The sequence below is a fragment of the Neltuma alba genome, unplaced genomic scaffold (genome assembly GCF_004799145.2).
Source record: "Neltuma alba isolate B1F8T4 unplaced genomic scaffold, ASM479914v2 tig00004698_pilon, whole genome shotgun sequence".
NCBI classification, from domain to species: domain Eukaryota; kingdom Viridiplantae; phylum Streptophyta; class Magnoliopsida; order Fabales; family Fabaceae; genus Neltuma; species Neltuma alba.
Window position 1 is genome coordinate 1228 of NW_021633824.1, and position 26167 is coordinate 27394.

The following is a 26167-nucleotide window of genomic DNA, read 5'->3' on the forward strand; positions in this document are numbered from 1 at the left end:
AAAGTAATAAACTAGCTCTTATATTAAGGACAGGAGGTAGTCTTAAATTGAAATTTGACATAACTGCACACTACACTTGATCTTAGCCAAAAGGCCAAGAAGGATGTAATTATACTACTTAGATCTTTCTCTACCCATTCCTTCTGCAAAACTGATGTTTTATTTATTTCCCGTTCCCCTCTGAAACTCTTACAGCAACTTTATTTATATAACTTATTTCAATTTTGACAAGAGCACATGCATTGATTTTCTTCTTCCATAATTAGAGATTTATTTGATAGTACTTGTATTTTAAAACATTAAACAAATTGAAGGAAAAAACTATCATTTGGGCGAAAATGGAGGCAATCGAATCAAATTTTATACATCCAAGATAACATCAGAAATCTGTTTTTTTTCCCCAAGCAACATCAGACACGTCATCCAATAAACAAACCAATTATTTTTCTGCAAGAGGATCAACTTTCTTGTCTTACAACAAATAGTTGCTAATATTTTATTTTACAACAAACCATCAATTATGAAGATGTACGAAACAAAAGAAAATGTATTTTTTTTATTTGGAGTAGATATATTAATTATGCTTGTTTGGGAGCACTTAAAATAAGTTGATCCAAAAACAAGCCGAAAATTAAACTAGTTAATAGGACCAAATTTCTCTATGAATTTGGCCACAAGCTTCTCGTGAGGGGGCAGTGTCTCTTTCATCAGAGGATGTTTCTTCAGGGCATCCATCCATGACAAGAACTCTGAGTTCATGTGGCGTTGAATCACCTCCATTCCCAAGGCATCATTGAGAACCTTGTAGTTGCAAGCACGAGCTCCCACCGCAATATCCAGTAGCCCCAAGGACTTACCCTCACAATAAGGGAATTCCTCTGCAAAATCTTTCTTCACTCCTTCATAAAAGACTCTAATCATCTCATTCAAATTCTCAATTGCTTTCTTTCTTTCTTCTCCTCTTGATAAGAAGATGGGGTAGATAGCTGGAGGGATCTGAGGACCAGGTCGATGTTAATTTTATTAGAATCTCTAAAAAATGAAAATTATTGGCATAATAGTTGTTCAAACATATTATTCCTTTCATTTTTAATATAAGACCTATTTAACTAATTCGATTAAATTAAAAAAGTTAGACAATTAAATTAATTAATTATAAGAAATATAACGTGTTTTTCCTAAAATACCATCATCACTTTCTTAATATTCTTCCTCCCTTTTCTACTTGATTATAATTGAGGGAGTAAAAATAGGAATAATTTAAAAAAATTGATAAATATGAGAAACAGATTTTATATTTAGAACCAAAATCAACTCAATAATTAGGTCATACATTAAAGACAGAAGGAGTATATTACTTCAAAGTGATATTAATTAGACTAAATTTTTGCAAGATAAGGAAGAGTTATACTCACCTTTTGATCAAAATAATTGACCCAGAAACGAACTTTTGCCTTTTGGTAAGGATCATGAGGGAAGAGTTTTGGGTTTTGATTCCAAATCTCATCGATGTATTCCAAGATGACAAGCGACTCAGCTATCGCTTTATCATTATGCAAGAGCACTGGAACCTTCTTGTGGACAGGATTGTTCTTCAGCAGCAACTCACTTTTATTTGTTAAATCTTCCTCCACGTATTTGTAAGGTATGCCCTTAAGTTTAAGGGCTAGAGCAACCCTTGTGCAAGGGCCGCTTGCCCAAAATCCCAAAAGCACAACTTGGCTTCTTTTCTCTTCCATGAGTTGCTTCTGCTCTTTCTACATGGTTCATGAGATCATAGCTATGTGAGCGTTGGTTTTTTTATAGAAGTTCTCCTCTGAGTATTCAATGTGCATTTCTTGAGGAAGAAGTTGTAGGACGTCTCATTTCTTGGGCTGAAAGATTGGCCCATTTTTTTAATGGCAATAAAGGTGGACTAACAAGATAAACGTTGAATTCTGTGGATATTAAAACATTCAAAATACCAACATTAAAATAATGATCTGGGCCCCGTCCTCAAAAATGCTATTAGACTTGTGACTCATTTTATTTGATTTTCTTTGGTAAGCAATTGTTTTAGGAAAACCGAGACTAGTAATGGAGAAGTTGTCCTGTTTTGTTGTTATTTTTTCTTTAAAAAAATGTACAAGTTCCTTTTCATTTTTTTTTTTAAAAAAAGAGCTAAAATTTACATACTGGAGTTTACAATGAAAAATAGGCAATTTACAATAAATATAAGGGTATTAACAGTAATATAAGGGGGAATTACAACAAAAATCAGGTTACAAGACAATATAAAGGGATTTACAATAAAAATTTGATAATTTATAAGAAATATAAGAAAATTAAATACAACAAAGATGGACTAACAACATAAACGTTGAATTCTGTGGATATTAAAACATTCAAAGGAGAATTTATTTTTGTTGTTGTTATTTTTTCTTTAAAATGTACTAGTTCTTTTTTATTTTTTTAAAAAATAGAGCTAAAATTTACCTGGAGTTAATTTGCATATGGGTTTATCCAAAGGAGAATTTCACTACACCCCTTATGTACCTATTTAATATTCAAAAGCTCTCAAAATATTCTGAAATGTCACTGTACCCTTTTGGAAAAAAAATGGAATTAAATTTTGAGGATAAAAAAACACTTGTCCCTTTATCTTATTTTTTTAAAAAAGAATCACTTATCATCAATTTATAAAAGATGCAAAGGAATTTATAATAAAAATTAGGCGGTTCACAAAAAATATAGAGAGATTTATAGTATAAATTTGACAATTTACAAGAAATATAAGTAAATTAATAACAACACAAATATATAATTTATAAGAAATATAAAAAAATTTACAACAGACAATTGACAATTTATAAGAAATATAAAGAGATTACAATGAAAATTAGACAATTTACAACTTATAAAAAAATTAACAACAACATATGAGGAAATTTATAACACAAATTAGGTTATTTGCGGCAAACAAAAATTATTTTTGTCTGTATGGTTTGAGCACAAATGTCTTTTCATTTATAAAATTTTATTTTATTTTGAGCAGGGAAATTGTCCCTTTATCCAAATCTCTGACGAAGCACGTATAGTCGTACTACCCTTTGAATTTTTATAGTCAGATGGTTCAGTTTTTTTTTGGGAAAAGTTTCAAAAAAAGCTCTTGAAATATAAAAAATTTTAGATTAGGTTCTGAAATTTTGAAAATAACAGAAAGGGTCAATGACCCAATCTATTATTTGTAAAATCAAGAGGAATTGAAAATTTTACACTCATTTGTATTCACTACAATGATTTAAGAAATCATTATAAAGGTTTAGGCGTTACCTAGATTTATGTAGAGAATAACTACTCACTTTTGTTATTAACTACAAGACGCCTGAATACGAAAAAGTGAGTAGTTATTCTTTATACAAATCTACGTAACGCCTAAACTCTTATAATGATTCCTTAAATCGTTATAGTGAATATAAATGAGGGCAAAGTTGTCAATTCCTTTTGATTTTGCAAATGACAAATTAGGTCATTGACCTTTTTTGTCATTTTTAAAATTTCAGGACCCAATCTGAAATTTTTTATATTTTAAGATTTTTTTTGGGATTTTCTCTTCCCCCCTCCTTTCTTTCCCTTTTTTTTAACGCAATATGAAATAGTTTAGTTACCCCAACTAATTTGACGTTAGCGTTTGATGTGATGCATTGTTAATAACAGCCAGAGCCAGCACAGCGGAATGATACTTCTCATATTATTAAACTGAATAAAAAATAATCCACGCACACAAACTGAACAAGGCTGGGTTTACATAGACCAGCAGAATCCTAGGCCCAAAACCAACAAAGCCTGAAGAATATTCCTTTTACAAAAAACACACAACAATCGTTGGTTCAAGCTGAAGTTTTGTGCTTTCGATGCCCAACCTTTGCTCACCAGGTCTTCAAAAGCGCTCTTATTAACTATGCGAGTTGTAATCAGACGACCCACTAACAGCCATTGACTTCCCCCGTTCACTTCTATATCCTCCCAATCGAGCTTAACCTCGTTCAGTTCTCCAGCATTGACCTCCATTTTTTTCAACTTGAAACCCCAAAAAGAACCAGCGGACACGCCCAAACAATCTTGAAATTGCTTTGCCAAACCTTACAGCAGCACGACAACAAGAAAAGAAAAGACCCACTCACACTCAGATGCCCAACGACCGTTATCGGGGTGGTAATACGGGCCAACCCGCAGGTTGTGGGTTGGCCCGTGGCGGGTTCAACCCATATGAGTTAGGTTGAAAAGCATTGTTTGAAGGCGGGTTGACTTTTAGCCAACCCTAACCCGCCAACAATTATTTATTTATTTTTTAATATTTTAATATTATTTTTTTATTCAATATTTAAAAAATATAATGATATTTTTACTTTTTTCTTGAAATATTTGATTGGAAATACCAAATAAATTATATAGGTATTTTTTTAAAATTTTTTAGATATAATATCATATATAATAATACAATTATAATAATTTTTAAAAATTTTAAAAAAAATATGCGGGTTAGCCCGCAGGTTGACGGGTTAACCTCGCAGCGGGTTGCGGGCCTGACGGTACGGGTTGAAAAGATTCGTTTACTGGCGGGTTGGCTTTTAGCCAACCCTAACCCGTTAATTTTGGCGAGTTGAACCCGCGGATTCAACCCATATTACCAGCTCTAATAACAGGCATAGCGCTGCAAAATGGGTTTCTCTCTCATAGAGGAGGGATTTTTTCTCTCACCAAGACGAGAGTTTTGATATCAGCGCCATTATTTTATTAATTGGGTTTGATTATTTTATCATTTGTAAAATTGTTATAATACTCGGTTCATCTGTTCCTTGTTTATTCAGGAGGTGTGTTAGAGGTAATTCAAAAGTGTTTTTAAAAAGTATTTTTTTGTAAATTGAAACAAATTATTTTATTTATTTATTTTATATATCATAAAAATATTTTTAAAATTATAGTTTTATTTCTATTTAAACACTCTCTAAATCATCCTAACAAAATGTATTATACAACTATGTCTATTACTATTGTGTTATTTTCTATGAAAATGTTTTTTTTGAATCCTGATTATTAATAATAATAACAATGCAAGCTTATCTTCAAAAAGCTGGAGTTTGAAGATTGACTTGTACTTTGACATACTCCTTGAAGATTGATGCTTATCTATTTCACTCTACATGCTATATAACATCTGCATTAGGTGAATTTCTTAAACGGATAAAAAATTATTCCTCTTTCTTATTACATTGAAAACTGACATAACTACGAAGAGCGAGAAGGATGTCAGTATACTACTTAGATCTTTCTCTACCCCTTCCTTCTACAAAACTGATGTTTTATCTATTTTCCGTTCCTCTTTGAAACTCTTACAACAACTTTATTTATATAACTATTTTTAATTTTTATATTATCGATCATTTTATTAAAAAGAAAAAGAAAAGAAAACTGAACATAACTCATCACAAGAGCACATTCATTGATTTTCTTCTTCCATAATTAGAGATTTATTTGATTTTACTTGTATTTTAAAACATTACACGAATTGATGAAAAAAACTATCATTTGGGCGAAAATGGAGGCAATCGAATCAAACCTTTTGCATCCAAGATAACATCACACATCTTTTTTTTTTTGTTAAGCAACATCAGACATGTCATCCAATAAACAAACCGATTATTTTTCTGCAAGAGGAGCAACTTTCCTGTCATACAAGAAATAGTTGCTAATATTTTATTTTACAACAAACCATCAATTATGAAGATGTACGAAACAAAAGAAAATACTCCTCCGATCCTTAATATAAGATCCAATTGTTGAGTTGGTTTTGGTCTTAAATATAAGACCCATTTTTTATATTTATCAGTTTTCTCTAAACTACCCCTATAAATATTCCCTCAACTATAATCAAGTAGAGGAAGAGAGATGGAATATTAAGAAAGATAATTATAGTGTTTTAAGAAAAACATGTCACATTTCTTATAATTAACTAACTTACCTAACTTCCTTAATCTAATCAAATTAATTAAATGGGTCTTATATTAAAGACCGGAGATGTATTTTTTTTCATCTGGAGTAGATATATTAATCATGCTTGTTTGGGAGCACTTAAAATAAGTTGATCCAAAAACAAGCCGAAAATTAAACTAGTTGATAGGACCAAATTTCTCTATGAATTTGGCCACAAGCTTCTCATGAGGAGGCAGTGTCTCTTTCATCAGAGGATGTTTCTTCAGGGCATCCATCCATGACAAGAACTCTGAGTTCATGTACGAGTTCTTTTTTAGCTCTTAAAAATTAGAGCTAAAATTTATGTGGAGTTAATTTGCATATGGGTTTATCCAAAGGAGAATTTCACTACACCCCTTATCCACCTATTTAATATTTAAAAACTCTCAAAATATTCTGAAATGTCACCACACTTTTTTGGGAAAAAATGGAATTAAATTTTGAGGATGAAAAGACATTTTTCGCCTTGTCTTCTTTTTTAAAAAGAATCACTCATCATCGATTTATAAGAGACGCAAAGGAATTTACAATAAAAATTAGACGATTTAAAAAAAATATAAAGAGATTTACAGTATAAATTTGACAATTTACAAAAAAAAAAAAACTAGTTATAACACAACTAGATAATTTACAAAAAAATCAGAAAATTTACACCAGAAAATTAACAATTTACAAAAAATATAAGGAGATTACAATGAAAACTAGACAATTTACAACTTATAAAAAAAATTAACAACAACATATGACGAAATTTATAACGCAAATTAGGTTATTCACAGCAAACAAAAATTATTTTTGTCTGTATGGTCTGAGCACAAATGTCTTTTTATTTATAAAATTTTATTTTATTTTGAGCAGGGAAATTTTCCCTTTATCCAAATCTCTTCCGAAAAGCGTATAGTAGTACTACCTTTTGAATTTTTATAGTCAGCTGGTTCAGTTTTTCTTTTCCTCCGTTTCTTTCCTTTTTTTTTTTTTCACACACAATATGAAATAGTTTAGTTACTCCAGCTAATTTAACGTTGGCGTTTGATGTGATGCATTGTTAATAAGCCAGAGCCAACACAGCGGAATGATACTTCTTATATTATTAAACTGAATAAAAATAATCCATGCACAAAACTGAACAAGGCTGGGTTTATATGGACCAGCGGAAACCAATGGGCCTACTCACTCCCAGGCCCAAAACCAACAAAAGCTGAAGAATATTCCTTTTACCAAATAACATAACAACAATCAACGAGTATTGGTTTAAGTAAAAGAGATTTAGATATCTCAAATATCATATCCTGGGTTTGATCCTTATGGTGCTGTGTATGAGAAAAATATTATTGGGAGGGGTCTCCACTACGGAGTCTGATAGTATCCTAAGAGATTAGTCACTTATTGTTCGGATGAGATGATACTCTAAACAACTAAAAAATAAACATAACTACACCCTTCAAGTTTGGGGCTGAAAATGGCAAAAGCTCCCGAGAGCCCATTTGATATGCTGAAAATCTTGCTATGGAAAAGGAAAATGTTGATTTTCCTTGGGTCAATCATGTTTGGTTACAACATTTTCCCAAACCCATTTTCCGACAGTGGCAAATTTTCCAGCGTATAAGGGAAGACAGATTGCCACCAATTTTGGTGGGAACAGATTTTCCATCACACGGGGGAAAATGCTAAATACCATATTACTCTTGAAAGTTGAATAAAACGCTGGCCGCCTGATCTATGACCCCTGTGAAAAGCATGAAAGCTGGTTACGTCCCTTCTCAATTACTCTTTTCCATGAATCTTCCCTTCCCCTTTTTCCAGCTCCACGTCCTTTTTTTTTTTTTTTATCTAATGCAATCCACAGCTGTAAGAATGCAACTAAAAAGTGAAGCAACTGCTCATACTGATAATCAAGCATCTCCCCTGTTTTTGATTAAAAAAAGAGGTAAACATAGAACGTTAAACAGGAATTTGGGGAAACAAATTTGAATTTGATGGAATTATATTCAGGTTTTCTACATACTATTTGAATTTGCTCATGTGATGATCAAATTCCTTGTTGCATAAAATGCAAATTTGTTTAAGCAAATTCGAATGTGATGTAAGAAAATTCAAATTTTGTTAAGCAAATTTAAATTTGGTGTAAGAAAATTCGAATTTGCTTACTTCTTTTCTTATTATATTAAAGCTTAATTTCATCTAGCATAACTTGAAAAATAAAAATTGTTTTTGAATGGGTCTTACTAGATTGGAAATTAGGCTCAGTGAGCTTTATAACGATATATCATTTGCTTAATTTGTGATTAAATTAAGAAAAATATGTCCACTAAAAATTGATCTTTAAATTGATTTTGTTCATATCGATTTGTTTATACTCTATTCAACACATGAAAATAAGGGGCAAATGGAGTATACTAGAAAAAGAGTTGTGATTCTTTGATTTATTTTTTTGTATCTTTTCAATATTGATTATCTATTCTCGAAAGTCTGGTTTGATAAATTCCCATCCTCTAGTGTTTTCTCAATCATTTGATATCTACAGTGATTGTATTATTTCTATTGAATGTTAATATTCAATTATTTATTTAAATTATTATTTATTATAACTTATTTTTTAATAATAATATTATTTTCTTTTTATTTAAAAAGCATTTTAATTTCATAATATTTTATTCTTTCATTAAGAGTAATATGGTAAAATTGCACAATTTTTCAACTCATTTTCATCCAACTAAATATATAATTTTTCATCAACTCATTTTTCATTCAAGTGCTTACCAAACATATTATCACCCAAAAAATTTTCCATTCCGTTCCATTCAATTCGTTTTCATTCATTTCCATTTTAACAAATTTTTTTCACCAAACGGCACTAACTGGTCAAGCAACCTCAACTGACTTTCTTTCACCGCTACTTTAGTCAAAATGTCAGCTTCCTAGTCTGTAGACCGAAAATGCTAGAATTTGATCACTTCCTCTGTCACTTTTTCCCTCACAATGTGGGGATTCAACTTCTCTTTGCTACTCTCCCATCCACTACCTGTTCGCTGCCACAAAATGACACCGGATGCAATTGAAAAAAGTAATGGTGCACAATAGAAAGACTGGACCATACTAAAACCCAACCTGAAGTTTGGTCTAATCCAATAATGACCCGAGGTCGGACTGGTCTGGACTTGATCTACTTGAATATTTGGACTGACCCAAGTAGTCTAAAACCTTAATTTTCTTTTTTCTTTTTATTTTTTTATGGAATCAAGATTTCATGTAAATAAACACATTTAGCACAATGAAAAAACCTATAAAACATTAAGACTTAATCATAGATCCATAAGAATTTCAACAATATTAAGTAACAATTAAAAAACAACATTCTAAATTATAAAATATTTTCTCAAAAATATCATGTAGACCAGACTAAATCAGTCCCAGTAACTTAACGACTTAGTCTCGAACCCAGTCCAGCCCAACCATATTGTTTATTTGGACCGAATTGAACTGGACTAGACCCCTTCGTATTGAATCGGACTGGACTGGATTACTATCTTTTTGCACACCCTTAAAAAAACAAAAACAGAGCCAAGTGATGAGGAGGAGCGGCAAGACGACAAACGCCGTGTCTCTTCCTTTTTTCTTTTTGACCAGACCTTTCTCTTCTTTTAAAGCATTCGTTCTGATTTAGGCGCACCAAATTGCAATGATATTTAATATTTTAAAATATTTTTTATACATCCAATATCTAGTGAATGCTCTTGAAAAAATAGTTTAGATATTGAGTGCACTAAAAATTATTTTAAAAATAATAAGTGCTAAAATAAATTTTCGGTGGCCGGACGTATACTTTAGGTATTGGGTGCATCAAGAACTATTTTAAAATAGGGAAAATGACAAGAAAATGACTGTTGAATTCTAAAATGACAAAATGGGCATGTAAATTACTGAAATGACAAAATGGGTATGGGGTATCAATCTGGAATTTGAGTAATTCGCCAAAAAGACTGAAATGCCCCTGAATCAGTCTGAACTCATGAAGACAAAGGCATGACACGTAACATGAGCGAGAGATGAGAAGCTGAAAACGGAGGCGGAGCAGAGTCGAACGCTGAGAAGACGGAAAAGGTAAGGAAAATTTCTCCTAAAATGCTGTTATCTACTCCTCCAACTCTCACCATTGTACAAATCTGATTCATTACGGTGGAATTGCTGTGTGGGCAACCTGGTTTGTAGTGAGAGAGGGGTTGAACGTGGGTATTACGTAAGAAAGTGGAGCTTAATGATGGGTTTGGGTTTTCAAGTCGGTTTACTGGTACATGGTCTAATGGGGATGGGTTTATGAGTGTAGATGGTTTAAATGAAGAATCTGACCAGGATGAGAGAGCGATACATCGGAAATGAAAAAATGGTGGGAACTGATAACGTGGGCATGAAGATTGAGGGCTAACAGTAAGCATGAGGTGGTCAGTGTTGTCAAATTCATTATTGGAGTTGTGAAATCCCATATTTAAGTTGTCAATGTAGCAAGTGTGCGCGGACGTATTTTGGGTGTTGCATTTTTTGTGAAATCGCAAGAAAAGTTTAGAAATCCTGATAAATGAAATTGATTATTGGGGAACTAAAATATTGATTTATGCTTCTGTGGTGCAGGTTAGGTAGCTTTGATGACATCTAACATTGGGTCAACATCTTCAAAGCGTCTTGCTTGTTACTTTCATGTGGGTGGGAAGTTTGCAGAAAATGGTGATGGTGAAGTTAAGTACTATGGTGGAACTGTCAGGGTAAGAGTGATCAAGGAGGGTATAAGGCTTGAAGATTTGAGGGTTATGATAGGAGAATGGTTTGGTGTAGATAGTAATGGTTGCGACATTAAATACACATTGGGCTTGAATGATAGGATATTAATAGATCTTATTGATGATGATGAAGTTGACAACCTATTTGAGTATAATGATAGTAATGCACATGTATACGTAGCAGCTAAAGGTAATGAGAATACGGAGGAAGAAGTGGCTGATCGAAACAGGTAAGTCACAAGTTTCGGATTATGGAAGTTGTTACTTTCGATAATGTTGTTGTTAATATCATAACAAATGTTGTAATTATACATGCAGCATGTCAAAATTGTCAGGACTGTCACAGCAAAATGATGAGCCAATGATTGAGGATGCTGTCGAATGTGTGAATTACATAGCAGCTGAAAATGTTCTTAGCCTGCCATATGCAGTAGAGAGTGCACCAACTCCTTTGCCAGGAATGAATTCCCTGAAATGGAAAACAGTATTGTTAGGATTGAGGCAGACTTTTCCAGATGCGGATGATTTCAAGAAGAAACTACACAAATTCAGCATTGCAAACAAATTTGAGTATAAATATGTGAAGAATTCTAATGCCCATATGTATGTCAAATGCAATGTTGAAGGTTGTCCATGGAGGATCAGTGCAAGAGCAGCTGTAAAGAGTACTCCAGCATTTTTACGTGTAACGACATTCAAAAATGAGCATGTTCATAATGCCCAAGACAATCTTCATGTGACACATGGTAGATCAGCTAGCTTGACATCATCAATTATAATTGAAGAGGTTAGGGATCATATAGACATGCGTCCAAATGATATAAAAAAGAGGTTGGAAAGAGATTATGGTGTGAAGTTGACATATAAGCAAGCATACAGGGCCAAGGAAAAAGCGTTGGAGGACATACATGGCAGACCTGATCATTCTTACATGCTTATTCCATGGATATGTGACCGGTTGAAGGAAACCGATGACAAAACAGTGGCAAAATGGGTGGCTGCAAGGAACAACAGATTTGAGCGTGTATTCATAGCCTATGGGTGTTGTATAGAGGGTTTTATTGCTGGTGCTAGACATGTACTGTATATTGATGGAAGTCATTTAAGTGGACCGTATAAGGGGACACTACTTTCAGCGTCGGCTTATGATGCGGACAACGAATTATTACCTTTTGCCATTGCGATTGTGAAGGGAGAGACGCTTGAGGATTGGACATGGTTCTTACATATGATCAAGGAGATAATTGGGTCAATGCAATTAACAATCATTTCAGACCGACACAATGCAATTATAGGTGCTGTGCAAGCAATATTCGGAGGTGAGCGACATGCGTACTGTTACAGACATGTTAAGGAGAATTTCAGTACACAAATGATCAAGTTAAATAGAGGAAGAAGGAAGACAAGTGGCAACACAAGGGAGGATGGACTGCATTTCCTAGATGCCATTGCATATGCAAGGCTTGACACAGAGTTTGATCAAGCAATGGATAACATGAGACACTTCAATTCCCAATTATTTGAATGGCTTGTCAATCATGGTGATATTCACAAGTGGGCCTTAAGCAAGTTCCCTTTTAAACGATGGGACAACATAACAACAAACCTTGCAGAGTCATTCAATGCGTGGATGCTGAAGGAGAGAAGATATAATGTTGCCCAACTTATACATGAGCATCGTGAAAAAGTAGCCAAGAAGATGTATGCAGCAAGCATGGCAATGAGCAAATGGAAGAATGGTGTAGGCCCAAATACAAATGCAACATTGATGGAAAATGTGGCGAGATCTGCACAGATGTTAAGTGTTCCTTACGGAAGGGGTAGGGTGTGTGTCCATACAGCAAGAGGAGCCATTAATGTTGATCTTGGAAAAGGTGAATGTAGTTGTGCAGCTTGGCAAATGTCAGGCATCCCATGCCCACATGCATGTGCAGCTATCAAGGCCTTGAATTGCAATGTGTATGATTTTGTTGAAGAATGCTACAAGATTACGTCCCAACAAAAGATTTATGGTAGGACGATGACTCCAGTGGTGACAATCGACATGCCAAATCCTAATAACTATCGGCTGCAAGATATAGCAAGTCAAGTGTTTTTGGCACCACCTTTGACTAGTCGACCACCTGGAAGGCCTAGGATAAATAGGCAAGAGTCGCAGTTTCAAAACAAGAAGGTCTACCATTGTAGTGCATGCCAGCAAGTTGGCCACACAAGAAGAACATGCAAGAATCCAAACCCAACTTAAGGTTTCATGTCAATACCAACAGGGGTAATTTTTTTGTTATAGGAAAGGAATGACTCTTGAACCCTTTTTAATTTTTTTGGGAGAAGGGTTGATAGGTAGGCTATCTTTTTTGTTAATGATGTTAACTGGGTAGGAGATGTTCTGTAATCTGAATGACAAGAAAACATTAGGCGGTAGGTTAATCCTAATGTTAACTTGTCATTTGGATATCAGTTATGTAGCTTCTGTCATGGGCCTACTGGTTTTTAGTAAATATCATTACGTCAGTGGTCAATTCCATTACAGATATAGTAAAGTCTGAATGTTAATGTAAAAATCGTATGATGGGTAGGCTATCCTTTTTGTAAATGATATTCACTGGGTAGGATATGTTTTGTAATGTGAATGGGGACGAAACATTAGGTAGTGGGTTAATCTTACTGTTAACTTGTCATTTGAATATAAGTTATGTACCTTCTGTGATGGGCCTACTGGTTTTTGGTAAATATTGTCACTTCAGTGGTAAATTCAATTACACATGTAGTAAAGTCTAAATGTTAATGCAGACATCCTATGATGCTCTTTTGGTGTACTTCTATGCTATTTTGGCAACACAGATGACCTTTTGTTTAATGCCCTCAAGGGAGATGGTGGAAGTTGCCAATGGGTATGACTGGAGTGGTTAATGTCATCAACGATGTTGTTATTCACATTACCAATGTTGTTATTATCATTTCCAGGCTAGTGAAACTCCCTGAAAATATGTTACTTGACTTTGAAATAAAGGAAGTGGAAGTGGAAAAAGCAGAGTGGTAAATATCATCACTAAAGTTGCAATTAAAATTACCCATGTTGTCAGTATCATTACGGGGGTAGTAAAATTTCCTGAACAATTTGATGCGTGGGTTTGACTTAAAGGAACCGGAAATGGGAAAAGCAGACCGGTAAATGTCATAACTGAAGTTGCAATTAACATTTCCAATGTTGTCATTATCATTACGGGGGTAGTACAATTTCCTGAAGAATTTGATGCGTGAGTTTGACTTAAAGGAACCGGAAATGGGAAAAGCAGAGTGGTAAATGTCAAAACGGAAGTTGCAATTAACATTTCCAATGTTGTCATTATCATTACGGGGGTAGTACAATTTCCTGAAGAATTTGATGCGTGAGTTTGACTTAAAGGAACCGGAAATGGGAAAAGCAGAGTGGTAAATGTCATAACGGAAGTTGCAATTAACATTTCCAATGTTGTCATTATCATTACGGGGGTAGTACAATTTCCTGAACAATTTGATGCGTGAGTTTGACTTAAAGGAATCGGAAATGGGAAAAGCAGAGTGGTAAATGTCATAACGGAAGTTGCAATTAACATTTCCAATGTTGTCATTATCATTACGGGGGTAGTACAATTTCCTGAACAATTTGATGCGTGAGTTTGACTTAAAGGAATCGGAAATGGGAAAAGCAGAGTGGTAAATGTCATAACGGAAGTTGCAATTAACATTACCAATGTTGTCATTATCATTACGGGGGTAGTACAATTTCCTGAACAATTTGATGCGTGGGTCTCAGTTAAGGGAACCGGAAATGGGAAAAGCAGACCGGTAAATGTCATTACTCAAGTTGCAATTAACATTACCCATGTTGTCATTATCATTACGGGGGTAGTACAATTTCCTGAACAATTTGATGCGTGGGTCTCAGTTAAGGGAACCGCAAATGGGAAAAGCAGACCGGTAAATGTCATTACTCAAGTTGCAATTAACATTACCCATGTTGTCATTATCATTACGGGGGTAGTACAATTTCCTGAACAATTTGATGCGTGGGTCTCAGTTAAGGGAACCGGAAATGGGAAAAGCAGACCGGTAAATGTCCTTACTCAAGTTGCAATTAACATTACCCATGTTGTCATTATCATTACGGGGGTAGTACAATTTCCTGAACAATTTGATGCGTGGGTCTCAGTTAAGGGAACCGCAAATGGGAAAAGCAGACCGGTAAATGTCGTTACTCAAGTTGCAATTAAAATTACCCATGTTGTCATTATCATTACGGGGGTAGTACAATTTCCTGAACAATTTGATGCGTGGGTCTCAGTTAAGGGAACCGGAAATGGGAAAAGCAGACCGGTAAATGTCCTTACTCAAGTTGCAATTAACATTACCCATGTTGTCATTATCATTACGGGGGTAGTACAATTTCCTGAACAATTTGATGCGTGGGTCTCAGTTAAGGGAACCGGAAATGGGAAAAGCAGATCGGTAAATGTCATTACTCAAGTTGCAATTAACATTACCCATGTTGTCATTATCATTACGGGGGTAGTACAATTTCCTGAACAATTTGATGCGTGGGTCTCAGTTAAGGGAACCGGAAATGGGAAAAGCAGACCGGTAAATGTCATTACTCAAGTTGCAATTAACATTACCCATGTTGTCATTATCATTACGGGGGTAGTACAATTTCCTGAACAATTTGATGCGTGGGTCTCAGTTAAGGGAACCGGAAATGGGAAAAGCAGACCGGTAAATGTCCTTACTCAAGTTGCAATTAACATTACCCATGTTGTCATTATCATTACGGGGGTAGTACAATTTCCTGAACAATTTGATGCGTGGGTCTCAGTTAAGGGAACCGCAAATGGGAAAAGCAGACCGGTAAATGTCGTTACTCAAGTTGCAATTAAAATTACCCATGTTGTCATTATCATTACGGGGGTAGTACAATTTCCTGAACAATTTGATGCGTGGGTCTCAGTTAAGGGAACCGGAAATGGGAAAAGCAGACCGGTAAATGTCCTTACTCAAGTTGCAATTAACATTACCCATGTTGTCATTATCATTACGGGGGTAGTACAATTTCCTGAACAATTTGATGCGTGGGTCTCAGTTAAGGGAACCGGAAATGGGAAAAGCAGACCGGTAAATGTCGTTACTCAAGTTGCAATTAAAATTACCCATGTTGTCATTATCATTACGGGGGTAGTCAAATTTCCTGAACAATTTGATGCGTGGGATTGACTTAAAGGAACCGGAAATGGGACAATTTCCTAAACATGGGGATGCAAATGGGGAAACCATAGTGGTAAATGTCATTACTATAGTTGCAATTTCCCTTAACAATGTTGTGATTTTCATTACCCAGGTTGTGAAATTCTGACAATTTATACGTGGGGACGAAAATGCAGTTGCAAAAAGGAATAGCGAGGTGGTAACAATCATTAAAAAAGTTGTAATTTTCATTACCAATGTTGTCATTCTAGCGAAAATGGATTCAAAAAAAGTGATTTGGGCTTGAAAGACTTCACATGCAAATGGCAACAGCGATGTCGTAACTATCATTACAGAGGTTGCAATTCTCAATCCGAAAGTTGTTAATCCTATTACTTGTGTAGTTAACCTGGGTCCAAGTGGATGTAATTTGGGGCACAAATAATCAACTTGTGATTATCATCACGGAAGTCACATGGCATGCTGTAAATTTCATAACTCTTTTACTCAAATTATCCCAAAAAGGATTGCAATTAGGCCAACAACTGGCAGCCACTTAGACTTCAAACTACATAAGACTTCAAATATTAAGACTTCAAACTAACACTCCTTTTACAAATACTATATGCCTAATCTACATAATGTCTCCTCCTATCACAGATGGCGTCTTTTGGTCAGTGTGGTGGCTTGGGTTGATGAAAGCAAGCTTAATGCTTCATCACGTCTTGAATTAAGCTCATGATTCACTAGCCACCACATGAGGTTTCGTCGGAATTCAGCCACTTGTTCATCCGTATAGTGAAGTATCTCACCGGGCTTCCATTTACTCAACCATATTAATACATGAACACCGCAGTCTCGCCTGCACATCAAAACATACCAACGATGTAAAAGAATGAAAATAACACATTGGGCTACTTTGAGACGTAATAATATCAACAACATAAACCACTCACAGATTGTTCTGTTGCGGAACAGGAGCCCAAATGATATCACTCATTTTCTTCTTCCCAGTGGCATTAGGCTTAACTATCTCAATAATGTCATAAAATCTATTCCTCTGCACAATATCATTACGCAATTGTAAATAAAAGGTAAATGAAATGTCAATCATAGAAGATGAGTTGCATTATCCTTACACATTCAGTGACGACGGTCGTCATGTCATCAATAATTACACCCTTCTTCTTGCTCTTCTTCTTACCCTCTAAATTTGGCTTCATTGAGTCCAGCACATAGAAATTCATTGTGCTAGGCTCAAGCACAACACAGAACCAGTGAGCGCCAACAAGTGTGGGTCCAAAGATCAAATCACATTCTCCTATGTTGTAGCCTACATTTTCAGGTAAAAATTGTTTCTTCCGTTTTGTAGCATCCCACAGCTTTGGGTTAGCTGCCATTATTGCCTGAAACATGAACATTTTAGTCATTTATCAATATCAATCGACAAAAAACTAACATCTCAGCAAGCTTACCATAAAATCAGCATAAAAAATGTGCCGCTTCACCTGCCCTTCCTTCTCCATATCAGCCATTAGAGTCTTGCACACAGTTGACATCAGCTGTACGCAAAGAGATTATTGTTTTGATGAACCCAAAATGCAGCATCTACTAAACAATTAAATGACCTCATCACAAATATTCTACTTACCCGGTTACCTATTTTCTCAATTCCGCCAAGTGTCCTTAGCTGATCCCGAGTGATATCTTCATCAGAGATTTTCACCAAAGGCCTAAAAATATGTTGTCAATATCATTATGCATATAGTCAATTACCACAAAATTGTAATGAATATGATTACGTGGGTAGTGGATATGTACATACATGTCACCCTCCTTGCTTGAACACATACGGGAAACTATGTCATAAAACCGGTCCTTGTCATCCATGGGCCTCTTTCGCCTCTTAGTTGGCTTTGTCAAAATCCATGGAGAATTGATAGCGGATTTCATCTCCCTTTGCGATCTCCGGAGTTGACATCCCTTGTCCATGGGGGACAAAGGCAGGGGAGACTCCATAATTTCTTTGTCTGCACCTTCTGCTGCAACACCAATGTCATCACCCCTATCTGAGCCAGTTGCATCATCGTCTCCCTGACCATCTCCCCCGTGGAACTCATCTCTATCATCACCTTCGTCATCAGACTCATGTCCATCATGATCATGGGAGTCTTCATCGCCAAATGCATCATCATCTCCCTTATCATCATCTGGGACGTCAATAGGGTCCTCATCATCTGTGGTCACATTATTTTCCTCTATCCTTATCTGCACCTTATCTAGCTCATCTTCCATTGCACTTATAAGCCTCATAGTGCTTAATTCGATCTGAGCCATCAATCGTCCGTGCAACTTCTGTAACTCCTGCAGCAAACAATTTAAAATGAGTAAACACTTTTTTCATGAGATTATTTGCTAATGAGAATGAAAATTAGTAATGAAAGCACATACCGGGTGTAAATGAGCCACACTTCTGCGTTTTCCTTCATCCTTCCCACTTCTATCCATACTCCCTTGCCCTTATACAGTAAACCCCTCTTGCTTTCCCTCTCCTTCTTTTCCAGCTTCCTTATCCTCTCATCAGTCCAGAATTGAATGGCATTTAGGGACCCTCTCTCAACAGTTTTGGATAGTGGGAAGTGCTCAGCAAAATATAACTACAATAGTAAATCATTAACTTGCCAATTCCACAAATAAAGAAAACAATAACTTAGAAGCATAAGTCAGAAATACATACCAACAGGAGGTAGATGCATCCTCCCACATTGCAGCTTCCTTCATCTTCATCTTCGTCTTTCTTTGCTTTTGTGTACACTTTCACATAATCTCCCATCTCTTTCCACAAGTGCTTCACAATGTACGTGGCCCAATCAAATTGGTGAAATCCCTTCATGGTACAGCACATGACTCTTATTAGCTTGTCACTCACAGTTGTTTGTGAAGTAGGAGTTAAAAAACTCCCAAGTGTGTACAGCATAAACAGGAACTCAAACTCATCTTTCTTCTGCCCAGATTTAATGTCATTGAGTATCTTCGTATAAGGGACTTTACCAAATTCCTCCTTCAACCTTTGGTATGTCTCATCATCATCACATACGTCCATTTTTACCTTCTCCCCTGTGTGGGGTACACCCAACAAGTTTGCAACATCATTTGCTTCTATTTCCTTTATTATCCCTCTTATTAGAAATTGATGGGTAGGCGGATCATATGCTCGGAGAACACATACTATGAGGTCACGAGGGAGTCTCTCACATCCAATGTCAAGTAAATGGCCAAAGCCTAAATTTTGTACCCTCACTTTCAAATCTTCATCATCTTTTATGAAGTCCACTAATGACTTAAATTGCCGAACCGAGCAACGAGTGCTAAAAGCCACTTTTTTCTTCCTCTTCTTCTTCATCCCTTCCTTTCTTGATTGCTTCACCCTATCACTGTATTTCTTCTGCTCCTCTGGTGTCAACTGCTTCCATGCCTTTGATGCCTTTTTCGCTTGTTCAGACATATTCTTAAACTTCTCCCCACCCTTAAGAAATTCTCGTCTAAACAACATGTAGCCATTCTTCACTTCTTCACTTGGCCCTCCTTCTACAACAAGCATAAATAACTAAATCTGGTCAGTTGAACAGCTCAACTTTCTTTGCATTTCAAAAAAGTTGTCACTACCATTTCCAGTGTAGTCATTCACATTATAGGTGTTGTTATTTAGCCACAAAATGAACCTCGACTATTTACTACTCATATAACTAAATTTGCTGATCACGTAATGAATGTTATTGCTTCTTTCTCACTTCACAGAACAGAGCAGAAAATAGAGACTAATGACATAATACACTTTAACAACAAACTAAAAACAATCTAACTTACCAAACCTATATAACTCAACCACTTAATTCCTATTACAACTGCATATTACCGTTTGTCGCAGTCACAGTTACTTCGCCAACCTCCTCCATGACAGCAATGCGATTGATGCTTCTCAGCACTTCAGCGACCTCTACCTCTTCAATCCTCAAACCAGCAGATTAATCTCTACCTCTTCAATCCTCAGACCAACAGATTCAAAAATAAATGAATATGCATTAAAAGTGATTCTTTCTCGATGAAATGTTACAAAATTTGTATCTTCAAGTAACTTATATTATGGAAATTACTACTACACAGTGCCACAGATGACCAAGTAAATTATACCAATACATAAGAAGGCCACAAAGGTTATTCTCACTTGGTACATACTGAAATGAATATGCATGTTCATCCCCAGGTAAATTGCACCGCTAAATGACTGAGGTTATGCCCATTAGGTAGCTATATCTTCAAAACAGAGTTCTACCCACGAAAAGTCACCCCTTTCAATTTATTTTACAATGTTAAATTTGCATAACCAATATGGGGATACAGTTGAACTCATTTTAGTCCCATACACAATGCTAAAAATGTGCAATGCCCATTACACGAACAGACCAAACAAGGGGGCGGAAACAGGAAGCATCCTGCCTCATGTGCGACAGTGGTCTCAATTTATGGGCATCTAAAAAGTAGTGTAGCAATCATAAACACACACGTATATTATGCCTTCCAACATTACAGCAACACAGCAATCAGACAACAACAATCAGAGAGATATCTCGTCAAACATGGACCGAGTTATATGAATCAGAGCAAGCAAGCAACTTCTGTAATTCCGTCACACATAGAAGCACCGACTTTTAATCTAATCTACCTTTACATTCCATTTTAAGCCTTTACCATTGCTTCCCCCTTTACAACCAACATTCACCGTTTTCCCCAAATTAAAACACTCCAATCAGACAAGCACAAGACGGAGACATTTGGGTGGCTTACCGGGGTCCGAACGAATATCGACTTCTTCCTCAACCGGTGACGACCTTACAGGTGCTCTCCCTCGAAATCTCTCTCTCTAGCCACCCCCTCTCCCTTCTGAAGATTGAAGCTTCTCACTGGTTTATTGCTTCTCACTACGACCCACGGAAAAGACGAAGAAGCCGGACGCTATTCACATTCCTCGTTCACAGTTCCTCAACCATGCCAATGTGAGACTTGCGACAACCATATGCAGTTTCGCCGAGTGTAATGTGAGAGTTCGGAGAACCCTATGGTCTATGCAGTTTCGCCGAGTGGAGAACCGCCAACCAAACTCCAGTTCCGTTGCACAATATCCCGCCCTCTGATTCCCGAAAAAATTAAGGGCATTTCAGTCTTTTTGGCGAATTACTCAAATTCCAGATTGATACCCCATACCCATTTTGTCATTTCAGTAATTTACATGCCCATTTTGTCATTTTAGAATTCAACAGTCATTTTCTTGTCATTTTCCCTTTAAAATATTAGGTGCTATTAAAAAAATATTTTAGGTTGTTGAACTTATTGAAAAATATTTTGAGATATTGAGTCTTATTAAAAAAATAATTTATGTTCGATGCTACCTAAACCAAGTTTTTACTCATTTAATTATTTTTAAATTTTTTCCTGATTTTATAAAAACTTAAACCTAAACTGATATTATTTTATTAATAAATTACTTACTACCTCCTGTCTTTAATATAAGACATCGTTTGACTTTTATTTTAATCTTAAATATAAGATTCCAATTCACTTTGCCTCTCATATTTATATATTTTTTCTCAAGATAGTCTTTCTAATAATAATAGTTCTAGTCAATACACTTAATTAGTAAGAATATTTTAGAAAAGATAATACTTATTTATTATAAATAACTAACTTAATTTTTTAATCTCTTTAAATTAGTCAACTAATTCTTATAAATACGGAAGAGGTAATATTAGCCTTATCTTGGTGCTCCTCCTCTGCTCATTTCATCCGTTCGCACTCTCTCTCTCTCTTCATTGAGCACGGTGTCGTTTTGTGGGCAGCAGGCGGGCAACGGATGAGAGAGTAGTGCAGTATGTTTGGATGACATCCAAAACCATGGTTTGGATAAAATGCTATCCAAACAACCTTCAATATTTTGAAACTATGGTTTCAGATGAAACCATGGTTTTAACCTCTAAAACCCTGGTTCTGTGGAAAGCAAAATTATCTTGCTTCTGGTGCTGAAGTTTTCGCTGTTGGGTTGTCAGAAATTATTTGGACAAAAAATACCCCTTGACTCGCTTGCGTTGCTGGCGTGGAGAAATGGTCTACGGTCATTTGGTCCTGACGCAGCAAGAGAGTGAGCCTGAAAGAATCATAAAGCAGAAAAGATAATTACTATAATAAGTAATAAATTGTTTTAATGTGTGCTTATTTATTTTGTCAAAAAATATCATGATATTTCATATTTATAATCTTTAAAATAAAATAATATTTTTCTGTTGGTAAAAAATATTTATTTTTTCCAGAAACATTTTTAATCTTATATTTTATAAATATATATACACATGTTAATTATTTATTAATTATGTTTTCTTATATACTATTAATTATGTTGGTAAAAAAATATATTATTAACAATTTTGTTCCTTCAAATTAAAATATATTATAAAATCTATATTTTATGTAATTATCATATTAACTTATGCCCTTTTTAATAATTTGCACATATAAAAAGTACTTCTGATAATAACTATCCAAACACTCTCACTTCTCAGAATCACTTTTTCATAAAATCTATTCTTTACAAAATCTATTCTCCAAACCATGGTTTGGTTTTATCCAAACACTTCCTGAATCCCATTGGATTTGAAGTGGGAATTCCTAAACCCTTTATCCCAATGACTTAGGGGGTGTTTGGGTGATAACCCAAACCATGGTTTGGGGACCCAAACCACCTAAACACCCTTAAAAAAACCAAAACCATGGTTTTGGTTTTGGAAAAAGCAAAAATTTTTTGCTTTTGGAAAAAAAAAGGGAGAGTGTGAGAGCCTATAGGATATGTATCTTGTTGTTTTTTTTATAAACATATTTTTTTATAAATATATTTAATCTTATATCTTATAAATATATGTACATATTAATTATTTATTAATTATATTATCCTATGTATTATTAATTATGTTAATAAAAAATATATTATTAACAATTTTATTCCTTCAAATTAAAATATATCATAAAATATATTTTTTCTGTAATTATCATATTAACTTATGCCTTTTTTAGTAATTTGTACATGTAAAAAGTGCTTCTGGTAACAACTATTCAAACACTCTCACTTCTCAGAATCACTTTTTCACAAAATCTATTCTTCAAAAAATCTATTCTCTCCAGAATCTATTCTCCAAAAGCTATTCTCCAAACTGTGGTTTGGTTATATCCAAACATCCCTTTAAGATAATAAATGCCACCGGCACTATACGCCCCCTGCCACTAGTGCACTACCGTCTACCATCGATATGAGATATTCTCCCCTTATCACTACTGGAGTGGAGTCGTTACTGTGGGCCATGCCAATACCTCCATGTCCATCTTATCATTATCGTTTCCACTACCGTAATATCATCAACTTCGTCAACATCATTTCACGGGTGCCAAAAATCTAAGGCCATCTCTTATTTAAGATAAGAGTTAGTTAAAAATTCAATTTAATTTTAGATATGAAACATTAGTTCATTTTGTCTGTAACATTTATCCATTTTACTTATGATGATTACACATGATAGGGACTCTCTATTGAGAGATAGTTTTAATACACGTAATTAATAAAGATATTTTATAAAAAAAATAATATCCACGTGTTATAAATAACTAATTTAATTATTTTTTTAATATCTATAAATTAGTTGTCTAGTTTTTATATTAAGGACAAGAAGTAGTGTATATATATTCATCATATTACAAAATTATGCTCTTCACTCTTAGATATATGATTTTGATTCACTTTATTTTTCCCTTTTAGTTTTTTTTTTGGTATAATAGAAGGAATATGAGTTACAAATTAACAGCCGGAAAATTGTAAATCATGGAAAATTGGTATTAAATTACTAAATGTGACAAAATTTGACAGGAAAAATTAAAAAAAAAAGACTATTGAATTTTAAAATTTCAAATCCGAAATTACTACAAAAATGTGTTCTTATTTATTTTTTCGAGTGTAGTCATTTTCTTTACAATTGTAGTAACTAATACTGATTTAAAATTTTAAAATTCAACAATCATTTTTTTGGGGGATTTTTCTAATTTGATATGTTAAGTTATCATTTTTTTTTCATTAAAGAAAAAAAAGGAAGAATAAGTAGTGTTTGAAGTATTAGCTTTGCAAATTGCAAATAAGAAAAATTAGTATTAAAATATGGAAAGTTGTAGAAATTTTTGACAAGAGAAATTTTGATTTTTCATTATAAAAAGTTGTAGAAGATGAATTGCAAGTTAATGTTTAGCAAGTTGTAAATTAAGAAAAAAAATTAATCTAATTAAATTAGTTAAGTAGGTCTTAATTGAGAATTAAAAGAGTATTTGATTTTTGAGGGTAAGATTTATGTTTTCAATCTAAGATTATTTTTTATAATGATTTGAATATTATGGCAAGAACAAGAATTTTCAGTTCGCAACAATATTTTTTTCTACTTATAGAAAGAAAACCACATTTCATATGAAGAAAATTAGTTGAAATTGGATAGCGATGTAATTTCCGGAGATGGATTGATTCGATTTGGTTTTGTTTTTGTTTGAAATGAACGTCAACCAAACTTAATAGCCTTGTGACTTAGTATTAGCTCTTTTATAAGTAAAAAGTGATGGGTTTGATCTCACTTAACTAGCTTGTAACCTCAACGTATTAGTGCTCTTAGGTGAAACTTGGAGACTGGACATATGTCAGGTTAGATTGAACTAGTATAAATTATTATGTATATTTTTTTCCTATTATTTCCTCAAGTGATAGGTAATATCTTCTCTGCTTTATCCTGCTTATATTAATTAGGTTTGATTATTTTATCAGTTGTAAAATTTTTATAATACTCAATTCATCCTTTTCTTGGTTGTTCGATCATACTAACAAAGTGCACCAGAAAACTATGTCCATTACCAAGTGTCAGTTTTGCGTAATATTCGCTCAACGTCGTCTTGTGCCTTGGTTGAATTTTAAATGAAAAATTATTAATGATTGCCAGATATAATATTATACTCCTCCGGTTCTAAATATAAAATCTATTTTGTAGTATAATTTATACTACAAAATGGGTTTTATATTTAGGACCAGAAGAATACTACCTCCTACCCTTAATATAAGAAATTATTTGACTTTTATTTTAGTCTTAAATATAAGATCCAGGTCTATTTTATCTTTCATATTTATTTCTACGGGAGGGAGCAGTAATTGTAATGGGCATTATGCTTAAGTAAACATTTGGATTCTTGGTGGAAATAGTTTTCAATGAATATATCTTTATTGAATCCTGATTAATAATAATAAACTCAATGCAAGCTTATCCTCAAAAAGCTGGAGTTTGAAGATTGACTTGTACTATCACACTCTCTTTGAAGATTGATGCTTATCTATTTCACTCTATATGCTATACAACATCTCCAGTTGGTGAATTTCTTAAACAAATAGAAAATCATTCCTTTTTCTAACTACCTCCAGTCTTTAATATAATTTTTTTTTAATTTTTATTTTATTCTTAAATATAAAATACTAATCTATTTTGCTTTTCATATTATATAAAAATAGTCTTTATAATAATAGTAAATCTAGTCAATACACTTGATTAGTAAGGATATTTAAGAAAGAGAATACATATTTATTACAAATAACTAACTTAACCATTTTCTTTAATCTACTCAAATTAATCAATTAACTCTTATATTAAGGATAGGAGGTAGTATTAAATTGAAATTTGACAGAACTACACACTACACTTGATCTTAGCCAAAAGGCCAAGAAGAATGTCATTATACCAAGATCTTTCTCCACCCATTCCTTCTACAATACTGATGTTTTATTTATTCCCTGTTCCTCTCTGAAACTCCTACAGCAACTTTATTTGTATAACTTATTTTAATTTTTACAACAACTCATTCATTGATTTTCTTCTTCCATAATTAGAGATTTATTTGATAGTACTTGTATTTTAAAACATTAAACAAATTGATGAAAAAAACTATCGTTTGGGCGAAAATGGAGGCAACCGAATCAAACTTTATGCACTCTCCCCCTCCCCCCAAAAAAAAGCAACATCAGACACGTCATCCAATAAACAAACCAATTA

The 26167-nt window shown here is 34.2% G+C and overlaps 4 protein-coding genes across 4 annotated transcripts; 1 reads left to right on the top strand and 3 right to left on the bottom strand.

Moving 5' to 3' along the window:
- Positions 1–636: 636 nt before the first annotated feature.
- Positions 637–1751, bottom strand: LOC114745506 (glutathione S-transferase U10-like). Its single transcript, XM_028933667.1, has 2 exons — positions 1416–1751; positions 637–996 (listed from the first exon to the last, which is right to left on the bottom strand). Exons 1-2 carry the CDS (start codon positions 1737–1739, stop codon positions 637–639), a joined length of 684 nt encoding a protein of 227 aa, XP_028789500.1. The 5' UTR covers positions 1740–1751.
- Positions 1752–10652: 8901 nt separating this feature from the next.
- On the top strand, positions 10653–13029 carry LOC114745503 (uncharacterized). Its single transcript, XM_028933663.1, has 2 exons — positions 10653–11014; positions 11103–13029. The coding sequence occupies exons 1-2, from the start codon at positions 10653–10655 to the stop codon at positions 13027–13029; spliced, it is 2289 nt and encodes a 762-aa protein (XP_028789496.1).
- Positions 13030–16655: 3626 nt separating this feature from the next.
- On the bottom strand, positions 16656–18510 carry LOC114745504 (uncharacterized). The gene is made up of 7 exons (XM_028933664.1): positions 18453–18510; positions 17827–18365; positions 17653–17734; positions 17477–17563; positions 17141–17407; positions 16958–17061; positions 16656–16863 (listed from the first exon to the last, which is right to left on the bottom strand). The coding sequence occupies exons 1-7, from the start codon at positions 18507–18509 to the stop codon at positions 16656–16658; spliced, it is 1344 nt and encodes a 447-aa protein (XP_028789497.1). The 5' UTR covers position 18510.
- Positions 18511–18711: 201 nt separating this feature from the next.
- Positions 18712–21032, bottom strand: LOC114745505 (uncharacterized). Its single transcript, XM_028933666.1, has 3 exons — positions 20847–21032; positions 19918–20039; positions 18712–19589 (listed from the first exon to the last, which is right to left on the bottom strand). Exons 2-3 carry the CDS (start codon positions 19955–19957, stop codon positions 18712–18714), a joined length of 918 nt encoding a protein of 305 aa, XP_028789499.1. The 5' UTR covers positions 19958–20039; positions 20847–21032.
- Positions 21033–26167: the final 5135 nt, after the last annotated feature.

Excerpts from the sequence above, each read along its gene's own strand:
- LOC114745505 (XM_028933666.1), bottom strand. The coding sequence starts at position 19,957 with ATGGAGGAGGTTGGCGAAGTAACTGTGACTGCGACAAACG. Across the intron at positions 19,590-19,917 it reads AACTGTGACTGCGACAAACG|AAGGAGGGCCAAGTGAAGAA; the intron begins GTAATATGCAGT and ends TGCTTGTTGTAG.
- LOC114745504 (XM_028933664.1), bottom strand. The coding sequence starts at position 18,509 with ATGGATAGAAGTGGGAAGGATGAAGGAAAACGCAGAAGTGTGGCTCAT. Across the intron at positions 18,366-18,452 it reads GTGTGGCTCATTTACACCCG|GAGTTACAGAAGTTGCACGG; the intron begins GTATGTGCTTTC and ends TGTTTGCTGCAG. Across the intron at positions 16,864-16,957 it reads GTTCCGCAACAGAACAATCT|GCGAGACTGCGGTGTTCATG; the intron begins GTGAGTGGTTTA and ends TTTGATGTGCAG.
- LOC114745503 (XM_028933663.1), top strand. The coding sequence starts at position 10,653 with ATGACATCTAACATTGGGTCAACATCTTCAAAGCGTCTTGCTTGTTAC. Across the intron at positions 11,015-11,102 it reads GAAGTGGCTGATCGAAACAG|CATGTCAAAATTGTCAGGAC; the intron begins GTAAGTCACAAG and ends TTATACATGCAG.
- LOC114745506 (XM_028933667.1), bottom strand. The coding sequence starts at position 1,739 with ATGGAAGAGAAAAGAAGCCAAGTTGTGCTTTTGGGATTTTGGGCAAGC. Across the intron at positions 997-1,415 it reads TCAATTATTTTGATCAAAAG|ATCCCTCCAGCTATCTACCC; the intron begins GTGAGTATAACT and ends CCTGGTCCTCAG.